General features: G+C 43.1%; 1 protein-coding gene across 1 annotated transcript in view; it reads left to right on the top strand.

The window, feature by feature from the left end:
• Positions 1 to 27,165, top strand: part of LOC308159367 (metabotropic glutamate receptor 4-like) — a gene marked incomplete at its 3' end in the record, with an annotated part of 156,326 nt that overhangs the window by 57,191 nt on the left and 71,970 nt on the right. Inside the window, exon 2 of the mRNA XM_080533140.1 lies at positions 23,790 to 24,006. Coding sequence (XP_080389266.1) covers positions 23,790 to 24,006 — 217 coding nt within the window. The remainder of the gene's footprint in view (positions 1 to 23,789; positions 24,007 to 27,165) is intronic.

The following is a 27,165-nucleotide window of genomic DNA, read 5'->3' on the forward strand; positions in this document are numbered from 1 at the left end:
TATGCTCAGTATTGATACTGCATTTCTCTATAGGTCAACATTACCAAGAGCTTGTAACCAGCCATATGTTTATTCTGTCCAAATCAGTCACCTAAACGTTAAGGAGTAGACATACACAATGGCCACAATGGGAGATATCTAACCAGTCATACTCCATCCGCCCCCTCTCTTTAACTAACATTTATAATATCTCACCACTTCAGCGGTCCAGCAATGCAGATCATACCCCATCTCCCATCAATCTCCCATCTCCATTCATCATACTGAGAGGGATCCAGATGCTAGGCGTAACGCCACATGGCCAACCGTTCTGTCAACACAGACCCGGTCTTCACCGGACTGAACAGGGGCTTTAATGGATCTCACTGATAATGGCAAAGTGTCATTACTGGGACCACACACTGGGCTGGTTCAGTCTTAGGAGGAATGGCATTGATCCACTCTTGGTGACTGCCTCCGACGTGTTGGATAAACATAGTAATTCCCAGCATCCTCAGACCATCTGTTGGTACACACACAACAGAGATGTCTGCCGCGCGGAAGGATAGATGGTGTGGCTATTCCAATAGTCTACTCACATAGCTTGCTTACCCTTTTTACTCTGTGGCTGGTGGCCAGAGCTGTTTGTTGATAATTCTCTCCATTATAATAATGCGAATCAGCCAGGAACTTTGCCACAATGCTGCACCTCGGCAGCCATATTGCTTCCAGTCATCTGAGCATCTATTAATCTCCCCTGTCCTCCGCCTAGCTCTCTCCAAAGATGCATTATTAAACACATTTATCATTTCATCTGCTTTTTTTTTTCCAAGGCACCTATTCCCCCATTGAAAAGACACATTATCATCCTGTTATGAATGATTGCCCCACATGAATCACCCTAGCTAACAAGGTGTTGAGGGAGTGTCTAAGAGGAGTGGAAAGGATATTTATGCACAGGGCTTTTTAGTTGTGTAGAAAACAACATCCTGAATAGTTGTACTGTCACACCTGTGTAGTAACACTGCGGCTATTCTCGTCACAACATTGTGTTTACATACAGTACTGTTGAATTGCAATTGACATAATGGTTTTGTAATTGCATAGTAATGTAGTTGAGCATTTCTGTAGTTGAGCTATAAAGTAAGTCCTAGACATTGTAAATCGCAGGGCCTATATAATTGCATTTACATTTACATTGTTGGCATTTAACAGACGCCTTTATCCAAAGCAACTTACAAAAAAATCATTTGTCTAAGTAAGTGAATCCTCTATCCATCAGTCAGTCGAAAAATAAATCTATGCTAGGGCCAGTGGCCATTGGCAGTCATAATGCTAGAAGTATGTATAGGGCAACTACCCAGGGATATGAACAACTTGTTATTCATATTGGACAGGCCCTTCTCACAGATGGGCTAGCTCTACAGTAAATACTGGAGCTGTTGTATTACATGGCCAGTGTCAACAGTCAGCTGGCCTCCTTATAGACATCCACTTTGCTACCCATGGCGCTTGTGGAGATTGGGCAGTTTGCTTTCTTTGAAGGTCATAGAAGTTGATTGCATGTGATGATGATGGGGGGGGGGCAGATTATGTCTGGCAATGTAAAAGAGACCCAGTATTTACCTGTTCAAGGAGGATTGCACAAAAACAGTGGTTAGCCTACTACAGTATCGTCTATGCATGGCTAAGCACACAAGAGCAACCGTTTAGCTTCTGTTAGGGCCTGCAAAAGGCCAATCACGAGCTGGTGATACCTACAATTTGCATAACGCTCGCTTTGACTTGGCCTGTAATGGCAGCCCTGTAGTGATGTGCAGCAGTGTGAAGGATCTTCGCACGTGGAGAGAGGATAACAATGTCCCCAAGCTCACTGGCTTATTCTAGTGCTCTGTACTAGAAAACACTTAAAGCCACCACTCGTATGTTGATGTTGCTGTAAAATCGTATGATTATTTCAGCCAAGAAGTGTGGAACACAAGTTGAATGTATTTTTGCTGTTTTTGGTGCGACAAACTGACTCTGAACATTTGCCATCTGTGGGAACCCTGTGATGTTTGGCCTAAAGGTGATATAGTTTGTCTATGGAACAGACCAGTGAACATGCTAGATGACAGGCTGACCAATAGAAATATTCAGCTAGGACATCTCTCATAATTAACCCTGGGCCAGAGAACTATTAGCCATTTTTGAGGAAGTAGATCGACAGGAGTAGATTAGCATGCAGCATTAGCAACACCAGTTCATCAATTTCAAGACGAATTCAGTTAAAAGGAAAAATCGACTGTTGATATATGGCACAAACCAAAATTCCTTGATAATAGGTCTGATTTCAATCAGAATATGTTTGAACAATGGCACACCCTGTTTTTACTGGTTGCTTGGGCAACAACCTATTTGACAGATTTCATATCAAAGATAGTTTTTACAGAGAGCCCTATGTCACCCTAAACAGCTTCTATACGATCAAGCACCCTTCCCCTGGCCCTTGAAACAGGAAAATTCAACCGAATCCAAGAAGAGGATGAAAATGAATTTCATTTTATGTTTTACTGCCCTTTGTATCCTATCCCTTTGTAACAACTAGCCTCCTGTGAAAAGTGTCCAGTAGGCATTCCCAAGTGTTCTGTCAAGAAACTTATTTTCTGAAAGTATGTATTTGATGCTGCGCCAAAACATTATGCATACCCCCAGCCTCCACCCCCCCCGCCACCCCCAGCCTCCATCCCCAGCCTCCACCCGCTCATTGCTCTGTATGCTGCCTTCCTACAGGGGGTTTGATAAGCCTTTTGTTCCCTGCATATGTATACTTGTATACTTGTATGTTGTGGTCATTTTCCTCCAGACAGGGAGCATTACAGAGCAGAGCCATGCAGTTAGTTAAATGCAGGGTTCTCCCCGAAGAACGTAAGGGTAGCGCTGCGCCTGATGCTGTGAACTTGGCGGCGGCGCCACTATGTAAATATTTCAAGGCAAATTAAACGATATAACTATATTTCATGAACTACTTTTATAGGCGGTGGGCATAAACCAATATAATAAAACACAAGCACCATTCCTTGTTGTCAGTTGTTGCTGCCTGTGTAAACCGATTGTATAAAAGCAATAACACACATAAGGGTGTGCTATATCTAGGATATCGTAAAGGCTGTGATGGTCGATGATGGCGACAAGGGTAGGGATCTAGTTGTGTGATCTGGGGGTAGGGATCTAGTTATAATATAATCAAAATAATAATTGTTTTATTGCCATGTAATCAGCTTGTCAGTCAATTGTTGTAATTTTGTAATTTTATGCTCTAGGCAAGGGGTCGGCCATAGATGGCGACCGTGGAGCAATCAGCTGTTCAGTGCCTTGCTGAAGGACACATCGACACGTGGCCAGCCGGGGTTCGAACTGCCAAACTGCCGACCTTGCGATCATTAGACGCCGGCTCTACCTCCTGAGCCACTGCTGCCCCCAGTTGTGTGATCTGGTCGTAGGAATCTAGTTGTGTGATCTGGTATTAGGAATCTAGTTGTGTGATCTGGTGGTAGGGATCCAGTTGCGTGATCTGGTGGTAGGGATCTAGTTGTGTGATCTGGTGGTCGGGATCTAGTTGTGTGATCTGGTCGTAGGAATCTAGTTGTGTGATCTGGTCGTAGGAATCTAGTTGTGTGATCTGGTATTAGGAATCTAGTTGTGTGATCTGGTGGTAGGGATCCAGTTGCGTGATCTGGTGGTAGGGATCTAGTTGTGTGATCTGGTGGTCGGGATCTAGTTTTGTGATCTGGGCGTAGGGATCTGGGGGTAGTGACATTGGGGCGGGGAGGTTGCGATCTGGGAAAGGCCTGTTCTATTGTAGGAGATGAATGTGATCTCATACCACATGGAAACAATTCCCAGAGTGTTCGTATGTCTCCCTGCAGGGACTACTGATCCGAGGACCATACCAATTTAGGCTTCCAGATTTTTTTTGTCTTCCTGTGGGGTATAAATCACTTCCTTTTTTCATATCCCTTGTGGGTCCACTGAATCTTAAGGACCATCATTTCTATTCACTCAAGACCCTTGGCGCCTTGCTTTATATCCAACTGATTCTACTGTACATACATTAAATAGCATGTGAGTGCTGCAAAGGTAGGAACAAGGGATACACTACCACTGTAATGATTGATTATCACCATATATCCACTTACCATTTTCAAAAATAAACTTCAACAGGTCATAGTTGACTGTTGTTCCTGCTGATTCCCCCCCCCACATACACACACACACACTCTCTCTCTCTCTCACACACACACACACACACACACACACACACACACACACACACACACACACACACACACACACACACCGCTCTCTTTCCACACTTAGGTTAGTTGATTTTGTTTCTATTTGTTTTTTGAGTATTTCTGTTTATATGTTTGTTTTTATTCTTGCCAGGGCCTCTTGGCCAGATTTTCATTGAAAATGAGAATTTGTTTTCAATTGATTTTATCTGGTTAAATAAAGGTAAAAAAATCAAATAAAAGAGTCTCATTTGATGACCCTGTCACACCTTTGCAAACATATGCGAGCAAACCGAATGTATCACTAATGAATATCACTAATGAAACACCATCTGTGAAGGTGTGAGAACTTTTGAGTTGTCCCACATGCATGACTCTGTTGTGTTACGGATGGGGTCGCACTTCCCAGTGCGATCCCTAGGTGTGGCCCTCCAGCCGCAGACTGGGCTGCCTCACACCTCTCACTCACTCGTCATCATGGACGTATCACCTGCACCTGTGTTTAATGGACCTATCGCTAAGCCACGCCCCAAAATAGAAATTGTCCAATCATATCACAGCAAAACAGTCACGGTCGGTCAGTCAGTCACTGTCAGTGAAGCGTCGTTTGTTTGTCCGAGTTTTCAAAGGGGGCGTGGCTTAGCGATAGGTCCATTGTCACCGATGCTTTATGTCCCCTCACTTCCCTTCACTCTCCGCCCAGTCTTCACAGCGTATGCACCGTGTGTAAGCTAATGACATTTACGAGTACTATTTTCTAAGACGTTGTTCTCTCCCTTTATTTTAGAGTTCAGTCCGTAGCCTTTTGTATATTTACACGATTACTGTTTCGGAGACTTTGTCTTTGACTTTCTCCTTTTTTTCCCCCCCTGGGTAAGTCTGTGTTTGTATCACGTTCTGCTAAATCAACTTTCAAGTAAAGTTCCTTTTATTTGATATCGCTGCCTACTCGTCTGCCTCCTTTATATCCACCTCACCTGGGTCAGTTCATCCTGCCAAAACCTTACACTGTCGGAGATGCATAATCCCCATTCATGCGCATATAGCCCTTAGATCAACATGTCTGTGTGCCAGGGAGATGAGAGGATCTCAAGATATGATGCAACGCTACTCTAGAGTCAGACAAGGGAAAAAGAGAGATTGTGCTCACTCTGAAATATTAAGTTCATTCACATCCCAAAGCACAGCTCTCTGAAGGCTGCTTATTCCCTTAATGGTTATGTTTTTAAACCATTGCAGTGGAAAATGGCCGTTGCCTAGGGAATAGGAGAGCGGGGCAGTGGCATGAGAGGCTGCATACAAAAGATATCGCCATTTTCTTAAGAACAAGCCCTCTCAGGCAGTTCAGCACCCCCATGCAAGAGAGTGTTATTTCAATGGAATATCAGATGCTTGGAACAGAGTTTTCAAGTGAGGATTATGTGACACCTCAATGGTACTAGAATGATGGATATAGAACATAACTTTTCTCGAGTATGACTCATCTTTGAGGAATGATAGTGTAGTATATTTCTGTAGTATGTATGATCTATGTATGAATATGTGGTATGTTTTAGACACACACACATGCCAGGGCATGCAGGGACACAGATGACCAGCAGGGACCTTTGGGGGGTGGGCAGGGACACACATGCACGCTGGCCCCTCCCCTCTGGAGGGGAACGGGGAGAGAGACACGACAAGCGCTCTCTTGCAGCCCAGGATCCACGGGGAACAGATGTAATGTATAAACCTGCCTGTAACTAATTAAATTGTCTTAAACGAACTGTTCTTTGATTCATAATCAATAAGAATACACGACAGAGAATGGCGAGCCAGCCAGGAGATAAATGTAACTTAATTTACAGTATTTTGCGAACTTCAATCTAACAAAGAAGGCAGATTTTCTGCAGAAATCTCTCTCTAGTCGATTGGTGTGTTTAAAATAAACTGTAAATCTCAGATAAGTTATAGTCAAAAGAATCTGTGTAACGGTAATCTTGTTGGAATAGATGCAAACTTTTCATAAATCTTTGATGGGTGGGTGGTAAGAGCCGGACTTGGAAGCCCGTTTTTTGTAAAATATAGTGTTTAATGGTAAGGTTTGTTTGTACGGTATTGGAATATCGTGTGTGTGTTTGTGTAAAATTCGGTGAGGTTGTGTTTATGTGTTGGAGGACTGGGTAGTCTGTTTTATATTGTAGCAGTGGAGAACATGTGAGGCTCTTTTGTCTATTTGATAGACGCCATTTTTATGAGGGTGTTGCAGTGTACTGTCGGCGGAGTTTAGACGCCATTTGCATTTAGACGCCATTTGCAGTGTGTCAGAGAGTCCATTCTTAGACGCCATTTTTCTTTGTCCTTGGGGAAGGACACACACAGGGGCCATCTTTGTAAGGGAAGCGTGAACGTAGAATATTTGAATGAGATAAATAGTGGTTTAACTGGATTGAAAGATATTGCTGTGTCGTGAAAAGTAGTTGTGTTAAAGAGATTGTTTTAAGCAGGCCCCAATACGGCCGTGGGCTTTCAAGAACAATAAAGCCCTTCCCTCTTTCTGCTTTGCAAAAAGCGCAGACACACAGTGGAACATTCCTTTAGAGGGGAGCCTGAGTTTGATGGATTTCAGTGCTCATCTCTTAAAGATAGCGATAAAACCATACAAATAGACTAGTATTGATAGAGAAAAGATAGAGATATAGTGAATTGATCTCGGGGTGTTTTAAATAGTTTAGAGTTACGGTTAAAACATTCATAGCCTTGGCTAAGAGTTGGCGCATGCGCAATCGATGCGCGTTAGCCGGAGCACAGCTCCATCTGCTGGTCGAAATACGACAATACATTTTAAAACACTAAATCCTCAGGGAGATACAGCTGAGGTCGATGAAACAGTCCGATACATTAATAAATAGATGGTTAAATGATTGTTCTATATTAAATTACTTTAATTAATTTAATTAATTACTTATCAGTTGAATTAATTATTCAGATCATTCATTTTCTGTTTCCCAAAACAATTGATTGATTCCATAAGTTTTAAATCAATGTATATGATGATATAGTGAATAATTCTAACTAATCATTTATTCCTTTCAAATAACAAGTCGATTTCTTTAAGTGTGTAATTAATAATTAATCATTCATTCTTTTCCAAATAACAAGTCGATTTCTCTACAGGTTATAATTAATATTTGTAATTTACATCTTTTATTTTAGTTAGGTCATTTCCACAGCTTTTGATTAGGAATAGCAGAATAGATTGTATTGATAATTAAGCAGTAAAAGGGTTTTTGTAAATCAGTGAATACTTAGGTGTTGACCAATCTTTGTGATTTAATAATTGTGTTGACCAGAACTGTAATTAGTATTGAATGAGTAATTAAGTGACACATTCATAAACAATTAGGAAACACATTTAAGTATAAAGTACTTACACAGCTATTAGATTTAAGTTAATACTGCACTGACATACACAAGAGGCAAGTCTGTTATTCTGGAGTTGCAGGGTTTTTGTGGGGATGGTTAATACAGTTATATTGGACTAGCATTTGTTTAGCAAACAAGACAGAATAAGGTGGGTTGTAAGAAGCGTACACCTTATCTAATATAGAATATTGTCAGCATATTGAGCCAAGTAGAATGGGGTCGAATTCCACGAAGCTGTTAAAAGATATTAGTGAACATCGTGGAATGTTGGCTACGTTATCCCCTATGGCTGTAGTGGAAAAAATGAATCCTCTTGTTAGGGAAATTAGCAAGATGTCTACGAAATGGAATAGCCGTTGGGCATACATTGAACAGCCGTGGCCGAAAGAGGGCAGCATTAATTTACAATTAATTGCAACATTGGAAATCCTTATCAATGGGCACAAAGCACATCAAAGAGGAAAGATTAGATCAGAGAAACGCAAGTTAGAGTTAGCTATTTTAGATCTATTTAAGGTAGAGGGACAGAAAATAGCTCAGGGTCCTGCCTCCAGTCCCCCTCCATATGCTAAGGCACTGGAGGATCATTCCCAGAAGAAGAAGAAGGAGCCAAGGGGAAAAGGGGACGACAGGAGTGACGAGGAAGATGACAGCGAAGATGGCAGTGCAGACTCAAGTGATGACGACAGTGCAGATGGAGGCTACAACGCGCAGGTCAGGAGGATGATAGCCACAGCCGAAAGGAAAGGTGGGAGAAGACGCCCGGAGAAACAGGGAGATTGTCACCGAGTGTCATCAAATACATTAAAGAACTGTCCAGTGCTGATTCGGGGTAACAAGATGGAATATCATCCGTGGCATCATACAGATTTGTCTGAAGTGATCGAGAAACTCCCAGTTCTTCAAGAGGGAGGACATTCATGGACGCGACAGGTCGACGTGATACTGATAGGAACGCAGGCCGCGATGGGGGACCTGAAAAGACTCTTAGCTTTTATTGCAGGATTGGATACAATGCAGGAAATATTGATGAAGGCAGGACTTCATAGATATATCAATACATCAGTTTATGATCCAGAGCTCTTCGCAGCAAACAGAGGCAGGCTGTGGAAAGCAATCAGAGAGACCTACCCTACTCACATTCACCCAGACAATATCATTGTGAAGCCACTGGGGGGGGATGAGAATCCTAGGGGTTATGTTGCCCGTATGCACGCTCAATGGAGAAGTGTGACAGGGAAAGACGCTGAAGATAACCCCTTAGAAAAATCCATAATCAGGGAAAAAATACAAGAAGGGCTTCCTACCCCAGTTAAGGATAAGCTAGCAGAAGTGGTGGGGCTACGACACATGAACAAAGCTGTTTATATAGACCACGTAGCTCATCAAGTGGAGTTATATCGAAAGAACATTCAGATACAGAAGGCACGAGACGAAGAATCCCTCAGAATATTGACTCATTTGCAATTGACTGAAAGCGAGAGGAACATAGAGGGAGTGCAGGCTTTAGCCCCACAGCAACAGCCACCTGGAGTGCAGACTGCTACTTACCAGTCCTACTCACAGGGGCCACAAGGGGGGTATCCTGCTACTTACCAGTCCTACCCACAGGGGCCACAAGGGGGGTATCCATACCCACAAGGGCCACCAGGGGTGCAAGCGGTTCCATACCAGATGTACACACAGCCTGGCCAAGGACCACCACCAGGGGGATGGACAGCAGCAGGGAAGGAGATGCTAGAGCCATGCCAATGCGACCAGAATGGACATCTAGCCTGTGCCTGCTGCAACAGGCCCCAGGGGGGCGCAGGGGGGAGCCAAGGAGGAGGATATTGGCCCCCTACTACACCCGCTCCAGGAGTGATGAACCCTTACGGAGGCCCAGCAGCTGGCCTATAGGGGTGCCCGGAAGATCCGAGTGGGAGGTGCCAGCTGGTGGTGACACAGAAGCCTGAAGGCGCCACGCACCTCCCTATGTCTAGAGAATATGTGAAGACAATCGGATTTGAGGGAATTAAACAGCTGATTCCTACAACTGAGCTTGTAGACTTAGAGTACAAGGGACAGAGAGCAACTCTGTCAACACTTGTGTCAGAACACACGCCAACAGGGCTGCTAGGGAGAGATGCTCTATGCCAATTGAACTGTACAGTAAAATGCACACCTGACAGCGGTGCTCAGGTTCCATCGACAGCCAGAGTGATTAAGCATAGAACAGACCTACAAGCTTTGCCTTTAAAGGGAGCTGATATAGAATATTGGGTTGATGGGTCTTGTTACGGGGTAGGAGAAACTTTGTGCGCTGGGTATTCCTTAGTTAAAGCACAGAATTCAAAGTTTATTGTAGAACAGGCTGAGGCAGTTCCTCAGCCTTGCTCGGCTCAGTTGGCTGAATTGATTGCCCTCACAGAAGCATGCAACTTGGGAACCGGACGGAGAGTGACAGTGTACACCGACTCTGCCTATGCACATAATGTTTGTCATTTTAATGGAGCTGTATGGAGGGGGCGGGGTTTTAAGAGAACTGATGGTACGCCTATACAGCATCACGCACAGATCATGAAGCTGTTACAAGCCATGATGAAGCCAAAGGAATTAGCTATAGTGAAGTGTGCCACACACAGGTCTGACTCATCACATGTCACACAAGGTAACAGGGCTGCAGAAGATGCAGCCAAAGCCATTACAGGAGCAGACAAGGCAGGTAAAGGTCTTCTGGTCACACATGAAAAGCAATTACAGGGCATGGTCACACTTGAGGATTTATTGATGTTACAGAGTAGAGTAACTACGTTAGACAAGAGCGTTTGGCTAGCAAGGGGGGCAAGTCAGGATGACACAGGTCTATGGAGGAATCATGAGGGGTTGGTTGTAGCACCCTCAGATTTATTAGGCATGTTAATACAGGAAGCTCATGGATTAGCACATGTGGCTAGGGGGGAGGTAAGACGCAAGATCACCAAGAAATATGGGTTTTGGAGTCCATATTTGATGGAACAGATTGACCATGCTTTAGGTCAATGTGGGGTCTGTTGGAGAAACAACATCAGAGTGGGTACACCAGTGGTGTCTGGGCATATCCCTACCCCAATAGGGCCACGGGTGGTGGACAGGGGGGTGGATGTACAGAGTAGGCAGGATGTTGTGCCAACAGGTGCCGAGGTCCCCAGAGAACCTGAGAAGGAGGAGCTACGAGGAGATGCTGTGGTGTTGCCAGAGCCAGTGGCAATGCCAGTGTTACAGCCAGTGACATTACCGGCAGTGCCTGAAACCGAGGGGACAGCGGAAAGCTGTCCAGATGCCAATGAACCAGAAACCAACGAAGCAGAGAGTGTTGACAGTCTGGAGGTCCAGCCTGGGGGTGTCCAAAGCCTGGACACCTGTGCTACTGGGGATGCTGGCGAGTGCCTGCACCATGCTTCAGATGATGCTGAGGGCGACTCCCCAGACCTTGATCAGCGTGGGAGGGGACCAGGCGGCTGCCTTAACCTCAATGACACTGACGGACGACGACCAGTTAGGAAAAGATTAAAGACTATGAATAGGGTAGTGAAGCAGCAGATCAAAGGGAACGACGGGAATGGACAGCAGATGATAGCATGGCTGGAAACGGTCTTAGGGGCATGGGAAACTTATTTTGCCAAGATAGGAGCACCTATTATAGCAGACATGATTTTTGACTTTCTTAGGAGGCAGGGCCTCATTGACTGTTTTTGGAAAATCAGTCACTCAGTCCACGTTAATGAACTTTTCAGAAGACTAGTCCTCACCTGAGGTGAAGATCTATGCATTAATGCATTCCCTTTGTCCTATGCTTACTGTTGGTGAATTATGTGTTATGATAACTGAATGTCATTATTTGTGTATTGTTTGTTTGTTTCTATATCGTGTGATTGAGGTCAGTTGAGAAGTGATGTGGTGGTTATACAAAGCTAGGAGAGAGGTTCTGTTCCTAGCGCAACGAAAATGGAAAGCTCCTGACTATGGGAGTGTTATCAATCTGAGACAGCGGTAAAGGCTGTTCTCCAACTGGGTACAAGTGCTAGTAACCTCTGACCCCGACGCTTCAAGGACAAAGAAAACATCGGTCGTTGGAAGTTTCTGTATTGATTTGTGCATGATAAACTGTGTTTAGTTTAATTGTGATTGTTATTTTCAAAGTTCTTTTTATTATTGGTTGTTTTCTATTTTTTGTTTATGATATCTTTGGTTCCTGATACTGGTCCTGGGTTGGTCTGTGTTATTGTGCTTCTTGTGTTGTGTGTTGGTGTAGTTTTTCTGTCTGTTGTTGTTTATTTTTTAATTTTTAATTTTATTTGAAAAAAAAAAAAAAAAATATATTTTTTATTTTTTTATTTTTTTTTATGTGGGGTTTTGTGTTTTTGTTTTTGTTTTGTGGTCGTTTAGTTTCGGAACACCCTCTGGGTGGTCCGAGGGGGGATGTGTAGTATATTTCTGTAGTATGTATGATCTATGTATGAATATGTGGTATGTTTTAGACACACACACATGCCAGGGCATGCAGGGACACAGATGACCAGCAGGGACCTTTGGGGGGTGGGCAGGGACACACATGCACGCTGGCCCCTCCCCTCTGGAGGGGAACGGGGAGAGAGACACGACAAGCGCTCTCTTGCAGCCCAGGATCCACGGGGAACAGATGTAATGTATAAACCTGCCTGTAACTAATTAAATTGTCTTAAACGAACTGTTCTTTGATTCATAATCAATAAGAATACACGACAATAGTAAACCGAATGTCCTGATGGCATAAGAATCTCCGATTCGGCATTACCAGAGGCAAGAACTGAAGTCATGTTGGAGACATGACTTTTGGCATGTCTCCCATCAGTCTTCTGTGGTAAACAAGTGTATTATTGTTTCTGTAATGATTCATAAATCACAAATGACATCTTTTTTTCTCAAAGCATCCTCAACCTTTATATGTGATGATTTGCATGTTTGACACAAGTAATAATTCAATCTTTAATGATATAATTAATCACAGTTGACAGTGCACAAATTAATGATTGCCATTCCTTAACCAAAGTTAATGGAATAAACACCCCCATGTAGGCAACAGCGAGGAGCCGTTTCCACAATAGGCGAAAGCAATACGTTTCAAGCCACCTCATACATCCAATTCATCCCTAGCATTTGTATTTTGTTGCAATGGCAAAGTATGAAAAATGAGATACCTATTTGTTATAAAGGGGGGGAAATGGAATGGAAACAGCCCACTCAGCCAGAATGGGAAATAAATAGTATTGCCTGTCTGTTCTTTCAGCTATGAGACAGTGATACATGTAAACTCAAACAATGAAGTGTCACCACTGTCTCACACATACTGTGTGTGTGTGTGTGTGTGTGTGTGTGTGTGTGTGTGTGCGTGTGCGTGTGCGTGTGTGAGTGTGTGTGACGCCAATGGGGTCTCGATCCCACATCTGGGAACTACAGGGTTAGACTGATGTGCCCACCTTGTATCGAGTTATGATGGATGTTCCTCATCTCATGCAGTATTATGTCACTGTTTTCAACTTCTGCTACAACACATATTCATATTTGTAGGCATCGGTCTGTATGTAGAAGTGTTCACGCTTCCATCCACATGTTCTTTAAGCCGTCACTGCCCTGCATGGAGCCTATCCCATTTCATTACTCACAGGCAATGCAGACTAGTGAGCAATCAACATAGCCAAGATTTACATGTATCTCATCAAAAAGGCACCCGATACAGTCCAGTACATGATGTACATAGAGAACTGCTAATAAGATATGTGATGAGAATGTTAAGTTTGCAGGATCTCCTGTAGGACTCTGTAGAGAGGGTAAACAACCTCAAAGAGTGCGAAGCGTTATTGATTTCTATCATTGTTTCAATGAATATATTTAAGTTCCACTTTGCTATAATATTTTTCCAGTGATTCAAAAAGCCTCTTCTGAAATAACAACGACATAAATATGGATGGGGCTACAAATGTACTTTCCTGAAATAATATAGGAGACGTCAGCGAACCGTTGATTAATAAGACACGTCACCACTATGCCGCAACATCTGTCATCGCATCCTGTGAACACGTGTGTGTGTCTCATTCCTGAAAGTGAACAGCATCGGTGTCAGACAGATCTCTGAAAAGGAAGAAACGGTGAACTCTCTTCAGGCCCGTATGTGTACAGCACCGGTGTCGCCATCGTCATGGTAATTATGCCACTTGGCTCAGGTGAATGTACTACAGGCTAAGCTTTGGAGTGGAAAATAATATTCTTTCCAAACCTGCTGTATGTACTACAGCTGTGCAATATTTCCTGCCAGTCTCAAAGTGGGGCTGGAAGATTAGCTTATTCAGGCATGGCTTGAGTCATCTACTTTGTGAACGGTATGGGCATACATATTCTCACAGGTGCTTCCAAGTGGTGCAATGCAGTGATTAACTGACATTTCGAGAGCTCTTTAAACGGGATAAGAGCCACCCACTGTTAAAGTAGACTGGCGTTATGGTTTAAATGAAAAGGGTCCCCCCCAGCTTACAGCAGCTCATAAATCACTCAACATTATAAACTAATAAATAACCACTGTGCTGATACCGGTAATAACTATGTTTTGGAGGCTTATGTACAATTATTAAGTTAGCTTTCAGAGTTATTTAGAAGATTACTGTTATTACCGATATTCATATGTGGTTTAAAAGTTCACCGCTTATTTTTAATGACCGTATACAGTAAACCCCACTGCAGCTGAACTGAACTAGTAAAGTACATGATAAACTTTAAATAAATAAATAAAAATGTATTAGACGAGCGGAAGCCAGGAAGAGAACAGAAATGCTGGTGCTAAAAAGGGGTTCCTTTTAATAAATGCACTGCCAAACCCTCTCCCTTGACTCACCAGGCAGGACACCGATTAATTATAGAACCTGAGCCAAGAGCTCCAAATTACTCTGTTAAGGGGAGGTATCCCTTTTGGGTCCCGCTTAGGCTCATTGTTCGTCTGAACCCCATCATATCCATCATATCCATCATATCCATCATATCCATCACGGTTTAAAGGAAATGGAAAGATCCCAATAGGGTTTTCGTATGACCCACTATAGATGCCCGAAGAGTCCACTGAAAGCCCCTGTTATTCACCATTCAGGTTATTCTAGGAGGAACAATAACAGTAGCACCAGACATGGGCACAGATGTCTCATCATCTCTGGTCACCTGTTCCCGGCTATAGGAATTTGCATTAACATTCCTCTCATATGCTCGGATGGCTCAAACAAGGCATTTTATGACCAAGCTATTGCTGTTTGGAGGATGGGAAAGCATTGATTGCACCAGTAGAAAAATAATAACTTTTTCTGTTGTTCAATAGTTTGTGTTTGCATATCTGTGCGAGCCAAACACCTTAAGTGTTTTAGACTGTTTGATGCAGATTATCAAGAGGGGGTCACATCACAAGAGGGGGTCACATCACAAGAGGGGTCACATCGTCAACCGCAAGGCGGGGTCACATCGTCAACCCCGGAAAACACATCTGTCCACTGTTGTTATGATTTAAAACAGATTTCATACAAACAACTGTCGATACCTCAGGGTATCCATTGTAAAATGCCCTTCTCTCCTTCCATCCTTGTCAAAACATCCCTCACTGGGGCTCTAGCCAAACACCAGGCAGTAGTAGTAGAAGAACTTGTGTTACAACCCCGCAGCTCTCATAGGTGTGGTAAGCTAATTGAACGGCGCAGTAGTCTGCTCTGCGAGTCTGAGGTTCTCCAGCATTGCCTCTGCCCGGGGACCGTTCCCACTGTGCCTGGTGCCATTCGGCTCGGCAGGGGGCTCCTGCGAGAGCAGACTTGCCGTGACAGGGTTTGCCAATAACAGAACCTGACAGACAGGTGTGAAACCCCTTGTGCGAAATAAGAACCTACCGCCGCCATTACCGCGGCAACTTCAGCCTGACTGCCAGCCTGAGGAGATCAGGCAGGTGGAATAGTCGTCTCGGAGGATGCGGGGGCGTCGGACAGAACCGTCCGTGTTGCTTCATACCACATGGTGAGGCCTGCCCTGGGTGGGTACCAGGTTCTAGCCTGCCGTTTGACATCATTTAATATCAAGGTGTTTGCTGTATAACAGTCAAGAATGACTACACTTAACAGCGTTTTTAACCATTTAGCAGACGCTTTTGTTCCAAAGCGACTTACAATTAGAGGTTACAGGGACAGGATCTCCCTGGAGTAACATAGGGCTTAAGTGCCTTACTCAAGAGCACACTAGTGGTGGTGTTCCCCAGGTGGGATTTGAACTCTTAGCCTTCTGATCACCAGTTCATCTCACTATCCACTACCACTACACCACTAACAATGGTGTGCTGCACCATGCAAGAGATAAGTGGTAGTCCTGAGAGGCTGGTTACCACCCTACTCTCAAATATGTATATTGAGTAGACATTCTAAACCTGTTGTTATTTGTCTCTGGCTGCGAAATGCAGTTAGAAAGACTTGACTGAAATATTTACTGACCAACATAGGGTTTCAGTGCCAGCCAAATGTCTTTTGATTTGATTTATTTTCCTCTGCTAGCACACACATCTGCACGATGCATCTCTGCACACTTCTAATGAGCATCATTACTTCTGCATTGATGTTGTGCCAAATGAACTCATTGGATTTTTAAAAAGCTACAGTTATTTAAAGCAAGTGATTTGAACATTAAAACGGCATCAAAAAATCTGCTTGAAATTCCATCGTAGTAATTAAGCATATCTCTCAAGCCCATTAGCAATCAAGTGCATGGGAAGGGTTGAGGGGGGGGGGGGGCAGATTAACACTTAAAGCTTTTCTATCAACTTGGGGAGGATAGAAGATGTCATTACATTCCCCCTTGATTTTCTGGTCACGTTTAGAGCAAATATTTGGGAAATGTCAGATTTAAATGTATAAAGAGATTGTGTCAGAGAAGCCTGGCTCTGGAAGAGAGGAAGCTCTGTTAGTTTAGCCTTGGAGAAAGCCGATGGGGAGACCGCATCTTCTGAATGAAAACAAGTTTCAGGTTTTAGAGTACCTCATTCTTCCGAGAAATAACATATTTCCCTGGAAGCACCTGTGGTTTTTAAAGCAAGGCATTCTTGGGCTGTAGTTGGTCGATAATGCTATCCAAACAAAGGCATCTTCCGTTTGTCTAAACAAATGTTCTTTCCAGACTTTGGTGGGTCAGAAAAAGGGCCTTGGTTTGGGAACATAATTCCTTCACTCAAAGCGTAGACTTGTCTGTGTTCTAAAACAGTGACCTCCATGGTTCACTACTTTCACAGATCTCCAGAGAGAAAAGAAATCTTACAAACAAAACCCATGATAAGCTTTGCCTGTCCTGGTTCTTGACAGGATGCTGAAACCCTGTGATTGTTACAGCGGTGCAAATCCCTCAGGTGAGAAATGCGGTACAAGGCAGCAGGCTCACTGAATATCAACAGTCAGTCACTTTGTTTGGCGTATATCCCAGAGTTGCCATGACAGTGCCACAGCACAGAACACATGCCTTGAAACTTCAGATTCGATTGGATTCAACTTTATTGTCATTGCAGAGTACAAGTACTATACAACGAAATGCAGTTTAGCATCTAACCAGAAGTGCAAATAGTGATATAAGAACATGATATAAAAAATATGACAATTATAGTGAAATGTACAGTAAAGCTGCGTGCACACCAGGTCATTGCGTTGCACCGGAAGTCATTCATCTCAATGGGGCAGTTGCGTTGATCAGTTGCCTTGCTCTGCATTGCGTTTCTTGACCGTCAGGGTGCGCTAATCAGTCAAAAACATTCAGCTTTTGCGTTGCGTTGGATCCGTTAAAACAGCCGGAAGTAAACCGGATGTAGTTTCTTGCCCAGAGCTCTCGCCTCAGATGTAAAATCCTCAATTTTGGCCGCCATTGGCTACAATCTGTAATTTGGCTCTACAAGTGTTAATATGTCATTTTATGAAGTTTGTATATGTTTTCAGGCGAGAAAGTAACCATATATATTCACAAAATGTGTCCAGTTTATCAAAATAACCCATTTATATATCTTATCTGACGTTTTTTTTTTTGTGGGAAACTTCGCTAGCAACACGAGTAGAGCTTTGCATCTGCATCGCACGTTGAAGTACGTCAAGTCCATCCCACCAGGTTGCGCCAGAACGGTGGGTCACGGTCCCCGGTGTGCACGCAGCGTAAGGCATGTACGGTAGTGAGGAGGTATGAGGTATATACAGGTAGGAGGTATATACAGTTATGAGCTATGTACAGGGTAGCTTATACAGTGTGGTAGCTTATGTACAGTATGTAATGTGCAGATATATACCATATTAGAGATAATAGCATTAAACCATATTGGAGCGCATTAAATATTACCTGTTGTTTGTTACCCAAATAAATATAAACTTATAGATTCAACTACTGCGACACTTTAAATAAATGTGCAATAACACTATGTGCAATATGACAACACTAGTCGTCTACCTGTACAGTATAGTATAGTGGATAGTGTACATAGCCTTTATTTATGTAAACCAGCTCCTTCCCTTCTTGTGTTTTTTTTCTTTCCTAACACCAGGGGAGCCACCCCTCCTAAATTTCGTTGTTTGGTACCTGTACTATAGCAATGACAATAAAGACCATTCATTCATTCATACTGTAATAAATACAATAAATGCTGTGTAGTTGATGTTTGATGTTTTTATTGTTAGTAACAGGGGACAACTGCAAAAGAGACCTGGGTCTTTAGTGTGTCTCCCTGAACAGTTCAATACAAATAGAGATGTCCATTTCCCGGCTTGAAGAGTTCGCTGTTCTACTGTGGAGGGATAACGAACGTAGCGTGAGCAGGTACAGCACAGCTGTGCACGGTGCCAGCAGACATGCACTGTGATGTGTTACTGCATCTGTGTTTAGACAAGCCTCCCCTGGGAGGAGTGGCTGACTCGTCTTAGTGGGTGGCACAGCACATAGACGAGGTGTGACAGCAACAGTCCATTGTCGTGTTTTGATACAACATATATATATTATATTATTTCTTGTCTGTTTCAAAGGACATAAAACCCACAGATGACAACTAGATGATTTAAATCCAAAGAACAATCGAGTCGCATCCTCCTTGCACCCTGAGAGAGCTCTGTGGGATTTATTAAGCAGAAGTTGATAATGGCGTTTGACAAGAAAATTGTGACAAGGCACCTGAATAATCAAGTAGTCTAAAATATGACATTGTTACCGGCTTCCAAACGCAGTGCTTTAATGAACCTCGGGTGGGAAGCAGAGCACAAACAGACAACTTCTCCTGACATCAAAGCACAACAACATGAGGCAAAGATGTATTGTACAGTACCACCTCCACTCTTTTTTTTTTTTTTACACTTTTCCTTTCAACGGCGAAACAGTTGTGCTTAACCTCAAAGTAGCTAAAAGTGGAGCAAAGTTTAGAGGTGTGTCTGTGTGTGTGTGTGTGTGTGTGTGTGTGTGTGTGTGTGTGCGTGTGCGTGTGCGTGTGCGTGTGTGTGTGTGTGTGTGTGTGCGTGTGTGTGTGTGTGTGTGTGCGTGTGTGTGTGTGTGTGTGTGTCCACTCCAGCGGGGTAGTTCCAACAGCCTCCTCTGGTTAACGGTGAAGTCTAGTGACCCCTGCCCATCCCAGGGGAGCAGTCTGGAGACATGCCACAGACACCACTGTAGTCTCTGAACATCCCTATTAACACACACACACACACACACACACACACACACACACACACACTGGCCTGTTTGAGCCGCAAGGATGCCCTGTTCTTTTTCTTTGGGGGGGGGGGGGGCATTTCTGCTTTATTGGGATAGAGACAATAGAGATTGACAGGAAGGATGGGTGAGAGAGAGAGAGAGAGAGAGAGAGAGGAGGGATGACATGCAGGATAGGTCGATGGCTGGAATCAAACCAGGGACTCTGCAGTTACGTGGCATCTGCCTTAGTGAGCTACACCACTACAAGTGTAACTCAGCCATCTCTGATTGACACATCTCACATCCAATCATCAGTCATTTGACAAGAAGCACAGTGCAAAATGTACCTGTATGGATGAGCTGATGGTATTTCTGACCACAGAATAAAGTTGGTAATTGTCATTCTTCCCTCCAGCAGTCCTAAAGAAGGATTATTAAGACCCATATTTCACAATTGTGCTGGACTGCAGATGATCTTAAAAAGAGCCTTACATTGTAGGTGCTGCCTAACATGAGACGTGCTGTTTGTTCATTTGCATAATCCTGATCACAGAATAAAGGTTGTAATTTCCATTCTTCACTCTAGCAGTCCTAAAGTAGGATTATTAAGACCCATATTTCACAATTGCGCTCGAACTGCAGATTATCTTTAAAAAGAGCCTTACGATGCAGGTGCTGCCTAACATGAGAGCCGCTGGTTGTTCATTTGCATAATTTAACACATACAGTTACATGGTGGAGGAGAAGGAGCAGGAGGAGGAGGAGGAGGAGGAGGAGGAGGAGGAGGAGGAGGGGGGCCGAGAGACTGCATGACGTCGGTGTTAGGGGCTGCAGGCACTGGGCACAGCTTGTTTTTTCTCTGATACTGAACCGCACACTAGTGGCAGGACCAATGGGGAGCTGCAGTCGGACACATATCAGAACCAGCCACAGTGTGAGACGTAGAGAGAGAGAGGAGAGAGAAGGTTAGTTCTACAGCGGTCAGGCTGCAGCGGAGTGGCTGCAGGTAAGCGTAGGATTTTAGAGCATGTGGAGCAGCTCTTTTGCCAGAGAGATGTATGCCTCAAGGAGCCACGGACGGACGTGCTGGCTCACAGAATTTCATTGATTCCGGAATATGTTATGCAGGCGTTGACCTTACCAACAGTGTTATTGAGTGTTTTTTCCTTGCAGCTTAGTCACTCCCTATTATACTTTGTCTTTGTCCTAATGGAAAGAATAATTGAAAGATTTCAAGATACACTCACTAAAACACTTTATTAGAAATGCGTGCACACCTTCTCATTCGTTCAGGGTGTGGGGGAATGTTTTCTTGGCACACTTTGGGTCCGTTAATACCGATCAGTCATCTCTTGAATGCCACAGCCTATTTGAGTATTGTTGCTGACCATGTGTGTATCCCATTATGGCCACAATGTAGCCATCTTCTAATAGCTATACTTCCAGCATGATAATGCACCATGTCTGGATCTGAATCCAATAGTACACCTTTGGGATGTGGTTAGAATGGGAGATTCACAGCTTGAAAGTGCACCTGGAAAATCTGCAGGAATTGTGTGATGCAAGCATGTCATCATGGTCCAGAATCTCAAAGGAATATTTCCAACATTTTGTGGAATCAATGCCACGAAAGAATCCAGGCTGTTTTGAGAGCAAAGGGAGGCCCTACCCAGTATTAGTATAGTGTTCCTAATAAATTGTTCAGTGAGTATTTCCAGAAAGAATAGGTCTGAGCTGAAGCTTTGACAATTCAGATGGCTAATACCTCATACACATGAAGAAAATAGCTATACAAGCTGAATTAAACACACATACTGTATCAAATATCACTGTGTCTCCCTAATTGGTTACAATGCACATTACTCCATGTTTAATTTGAGTTTTAACCCTTGTAAATAACAACATATGATGTTATTTGCTGTATTAGTGCAAATATCTATGCAACATCTTCCTCCTCTCCCTTCATCTCTCCCCGTAGATATGTCAAGGTGACAGCTTTGTACGGTATATCCCCCTCAGGCTACAGTGTTGTGACAGACAACAACAGCTGTCAGTCTAGTCGGGGAGTGGTTGGGTGCGTGTTTAACCAGCTATTGTTACCGCTCATTTCCTGGTGATGTCCTGAAAGTGTGAAAAGCTCCAAATCTTTGGGCGGCCTTTTCTCTGCTCTGTGATTTCAGATGTACCAACATTTAAATACGCATATATCTTCTTCAACTTTTTTTCGATTTCAATGTATGACACATCATTTGAAAGCTCACAATCTTTCCTTTCAGAATATGTAAAAAAACAGAAAAATGACTTCGGCTAACTGGTTCCCCCAAAACACCAGCAGCTGTCACATTTGAAGAGAGATTTCACTAAACTGTCAGTCATATCATAAAAATGTCACTATAATGCAAATCATCTCAAATAAATGAGGACCACATCTCAGAGACAACTGCTGCCCAGATCACCAAACACATTGGTTGATAATGTGTCACGGCATTTTTGAAAACATTCTCTGTTTAATAACACACATAAAAGCCTAAAGGCTTTTTTTTTCATATTGATAGTATAATGTGATTTATGTATGCTTACATTTACACTTACACTGTTAATGTTTTAGGCCTACCGTACATCATATCATGAGAATATTACGACTGTCAGGTTTTTCCACCATATTAACCCCTAGTTGGACAGCAACAATGGCCTGAGGAGTCTGAGTTGCAGCAGTATCAGAGCTTGTCAAACCCACTGACCCTGCAATTGGACTTCATTGTGATGTAAGGCTATAGGTTATTCTCAGTGTGCTGGCTCTGTCCTCTGACTAGTCCACTGGTCTAATTTATAACCCGTGGGGAGCTGGGGCCAATAAAAAAATACATCAGCATAAAAAGTGTCTTCATACTTTATGTCGTAGCATGAAACACATTATTGAATGTCATATTGTATAAAACTCTGCTCGGTTAGCTCCAAAACTCTGCAGCAGAGGAAGAAGCTACTGCTTCGTCACAGAGTCCTTCTGACAAGCATACATTGGAAATAACTTGAGCAAGCAATAATTGAGAAAACTTGTTAAGGAAGTATAGGAAAAGTCTCCAGTTCTGTAGGCAGTGTTTAAAACATGTTTGATGCTGACACTAAGCTCACAAAAAAGATGAAAGTTAAAAAAGATTATAACTGTAGCATTTGAACAGGAACAAACACAGATATGCAAAAACCCAGTTATACAGCATGCTGCTTGCCAATGTCTCACAACTACATCATTTGACCTAGTACTTTTTGATCCTCAAAGTAACCACAATCAAATTAGAGGACTAGCTGCCTTCTTCCAGGTACACCAAAGGGAGCGTTTTGTTTTTTAATTGTGCAGTATCAATTGATCATTAAATAATGCATGTTTTGTAATGAGTTACTCCTTGGGCCAAATGTAAATAAAAGAAGGAAATAACCTTCATTAAATTGTCCTATTAAAAAAGAGACTTCCGTACTCGCTTTCTTCGCCAATAAGAAGGCTATAATGCCCAGAGTGAATACCGTCGCAAACTCATAAGAAGATGTTATCAAGTTAATTTGAATGTGTTATCTCTTTCCTGGAACAAAGCCTTGGTCTCCTGTCTGTAAACACTTGTCACCCTCAAATGAATCAAATCATGTCTGTGAAAATCAAGCTGGAATCTGTTAATAGCTTTGTGCTACTTGATTGGCTGCAGGGCACTTGAATGTAGAATTACACTTTGTTGAACAGCAGCTCGACATTGAGATGTAATCCCACCAGCATCCTAATATACAATGAGCAACACCTTTGCAGAGGACTAGTAGGACACCAACAGGGGTCATATGCTGCCTTGAGCAGTGTCATCAGATGTCAGTCTTCCAATGTCCACAGTTGAGATACCTGTGAAGCATACATACCATCATTCAAGGTTGCAGATCTCCACAGAACTTGAACATGTGGTCTACCATTACAATATGTGACAGCAGCTGGTAAAACCAGGAACAAGTCGGCAGCCGATCATAACGTTCTAACTTTTATTCGGAGAAATGGAAATAAATGTCAACGTTGTTTAAAATCGACGACACGCTCGCTAGTCAAGCACAAAACATTGAAATGCAATGGATTCAAGAAGGTTGACATTTATTTACATTTTTCAGAATAAAAGTCAGAACATAATGGTCGGTTGCCGACTTGTTCCTGCTTTCACCAGTTGCTGTCACATACGTATGATACTGCCACGAGATACTGCAGTCGTAAACGGAGCCAAGAAACTACTAACGTCTGACGCTCCCTGTATATACTGTATGATACTACAATATCAAATGATATACTCACGTATTCTCTCTCTCTCTCTCTCTCTCTCTCTCTCTCTCTCTCTCTCTCTCTCTCTCTCCCTCTCTCTCTCTCTCTCTCTCTCCCTCTCTCTCTCTCTCTCACAGATCCCCCAGGTGAGCTATGCCTCCACAGCACCTGAGCTGAGTGACAACACCCGCTATGACTTCTTCTCTCGCGTCGTGCCCCCGGACACCTACCAGGCCCAGGCCATGGTGGACATCGTCAAAGCCATGCGCTGGAACTACGTCTCGACGGTAGCTTCTGAGGGCAACTACGGGGAGAGCGGTGTCGACGCCTTCATTCAGAAGTCTCGCGAGGACGGTGAGTCACTCCTTTCAGTCCCGTCTGGTTTCAGTTCTGCTGGGTGTCATTTAGACACATCAGAAGATGGCTCCTGTAATCTTCGAGCATTCTTTCCTGGGATTTGACAAACTGTAGAAAACTGTTTATGAATAATAATGATACAACACTACACAGCTGAGATTTGCAACCAATAGGAAGGCATTTTGCATATGATAATAAACGAGTACTATGAGTAGTTCTATGAGAACGTTTTATGAACTATTTCACGATTCGTTTCAAGGGCACACCTATCTTGCTATGTGCAGTGCAATCGAGTGCTCTCATTAGTAAGGCTTGGAGTGGATGAAGTTTGATGGAAATGTTCTTGTATAAATCGACTCTTATTTCTCTAAGAATACAAGAAGAAATATATAGTTTGACATGAAACACGTCTCTGAAAGTGTTGAATTTGCACAATTGCGAATCTGATCTTGAAAACGATGACTTGCAAAGACCGATGTAAAGTCTAGTGTTTTACTTCCGTTAAACTCTTAAAAGTCCTTGGTCTGAAAGCCCCATCGACTGTTTGCTGTGGAGGGATCCCATCTCTATGCATGCAAACACTCACAGAGGTTGAATGGCACTTGACCGGTTAGGTATATATGCAGATGTCATGCAGTGCTAGGCCTTGAATAAAAATCCTTTGTTTAAGCAGCCCTCCAAACAAAGCATGGAAACTCATTGGGAATTAGCTAGTGGCTCTTGAGAGCTTTTAATCCCTGCATAGTTCTTTGACACAATAGCCTGTATTTGATTATTGGTTGGTAAGGATTGACACAATGCCATTCAATAGTAGCAGGTAAAGGCAGAGTGATATATAGGCAAAGTTATGTTGGCATTAGCTTTATGACTGCCAATGGCCCCTGGCCCCTAGCATAGATTATTTTTTCTTGCTATGACTGATGGATAGATGATTCACTTACTTAGATAAACATACAGTAGATAGCTAATAATAGATAGCTTTTTGTCCCCAGGCCAAAAGACACACACACACACACACACACACACACACACACACACACACACACACACAAATGCTATCCAACTCCTGTGCAACATTCTTCTGAATGTATAATTTGGGTGTATCATTTTTCTTACCTTAAATGTATATAATTCGATCATTTAGGGTTCTCATTTTTAATATATTTTCTTTGCCTATTATATGTTGTTATTGTATTCTATATGTCTTCCTATATGCACCGTAAATACAGCCCCCCCCCAGCGGAAGTATCTCACATGATTGTACTTGTGTAACCGAAGTGACAAATAAACATGTTATATCTAGATACCAGACATGACTGATTTCTAGACAGTAGTTCTAGATTACCAACATGCAGCACCACAGCTGGCACCATCCAAACATGCATGGTCTGTCTCATAGTCAACATGCTTAACATGCAAACTGCAACAGTAAAGAACATGCATATAGGGCAGTTGTGGCCTCTCGAGGATAGTGATTGGACTGGTGATCAGAAGGTCATGAGTTCAAATCTCACCTGGGAACACCACCACTAGTGTGCCCTTGAGTAAAGGCACTTAGCTCTAAGTTACTCGCTTTGGATAAAAGTGTCTGCTAAATGCAAAAAAACAACAAAAAAACTGTAAATATTTGGTATATAGCTCTAGGAAATAAGTAAATATATATATATATATAAAAAGCTAGGAAAAATGGAATCTGTCAAAGAAACCGAAATAGAAACCTGTCAAATAAATAAAGAAAAAAGCTGAAAAAAAGCTTCTGTCTCTTGGCATTGAGAGTTGATTGAATCTGTTTCAAACGCAGGTTAGAACTCTTCTCACATTGCAAAGTATTTGATGGCTTGGGTTTACTCGTATCTGTCGACCCATGCTCATATCTGCTCTAGATTGATGGGCATTTGGCAACCTAATCTTGAAACAAGTAGATGCTGATTTGTAATGTAAAGCATATGAATAATGAAAATATGGGGAAGTGAAACAGGTCAGTGCTGCATGAATAATTAATTTGGATGAATAAAGTTCTTAATATAAAATAGGAATTCATCTTTTCACATTTGCAATGGAAATATCGTTCACTTCCCCCCATGTGCACTACGGTAATTACAGTATGTGTTTGTGTGAGTGTGTGAGTGTGTGTGTGGCGTGCGTGCACTGTGTAGCTTCACACCAATTACTACAGAACTATACGACATTCTAATTCAATGTTTTTCAACTAGAACTACAGTGTAATAACACAGGTGTAAGAGTGACCTAATGGAATGTGTTTCCCTGACACCACACCTGCTTTACTAACCTGCTACGTTAGTGCTCTTAAAAGTGGCACCATAGTGGCACCATAGGCACTTGCCAGCTTCAGCTTCTTTTTGTCTAAGCGTGAGGAACTAGTACAGGAAAAAGAAACAGGTTTCGTGCTGAAACATGAAGGGGAAAAACTAGTGAGAATGTGCACGAGAAAGTGAGGGGAAAAAGTGCCGTTAGCGACAGAGGGATGTGGGCGTTGTACAGCATTGGGAATACAGTCGGCACAGAGCGAGGCAGCAGCCTGCACACGCTCAACCTGACCTCTGACCTCCGCTGGGACTGGATGTAATCACTGCCGACATGGCTAGCACCCTCTGTGCCACCGCAGCTCTCTCTCCTGCCAACTCCAAGCTGCTGCCCATCATCACACATCCAGGAGAGAGGAGACACCGGAGGCAGAGGAACCCTACAGAGTACCCCCCCACCGCCTCCCGGCGCTGAGCTGTGGTGGATGAGTTAATACTGAGAGAGTTCAGCAGGCTCAGCGGTTTTTATTGGGTTGGACCCCTAGGTTGCACCATGGGGATCTTACACAGAGAGAGTTGCGAGTGGGCTCCAGATTACACCGGGATGGAGCTCGTTCCCTGGGTCGAGCTCAGTTCAAGCAGCAATTTCAAACCGGTGGGTTTGCTGATAGACACACACAAAAGGCGGCAGCGATAAACTTCTGGCGAAGGTATAACAAAAAAAAAACTGTTCTGCATACAGATAGCTGTCGGGACAACTTGAACCCTTGTACATTGGCAGGACTTCCTATTCAACATGGAAAAGGGGGATGTGTTGTCACCTTGATGAATTTCCATTAAAGGGAAAGGAAAGGGAGATGGATTCAACACACTTCGAGTGAAAACAAAACAA

Source organism: Nansenia antarctica, assembly GCF_963989245.1.
Source record: "Nansenia antarctica genome assembly, chromosome: 6".
Taxonomy (NCBI): Eukaryota; Metazoa; Chordata; class Actinopteri; order Argentiniformes; family Microstomatidae; genus Nansenia; species Nansenia antarctica.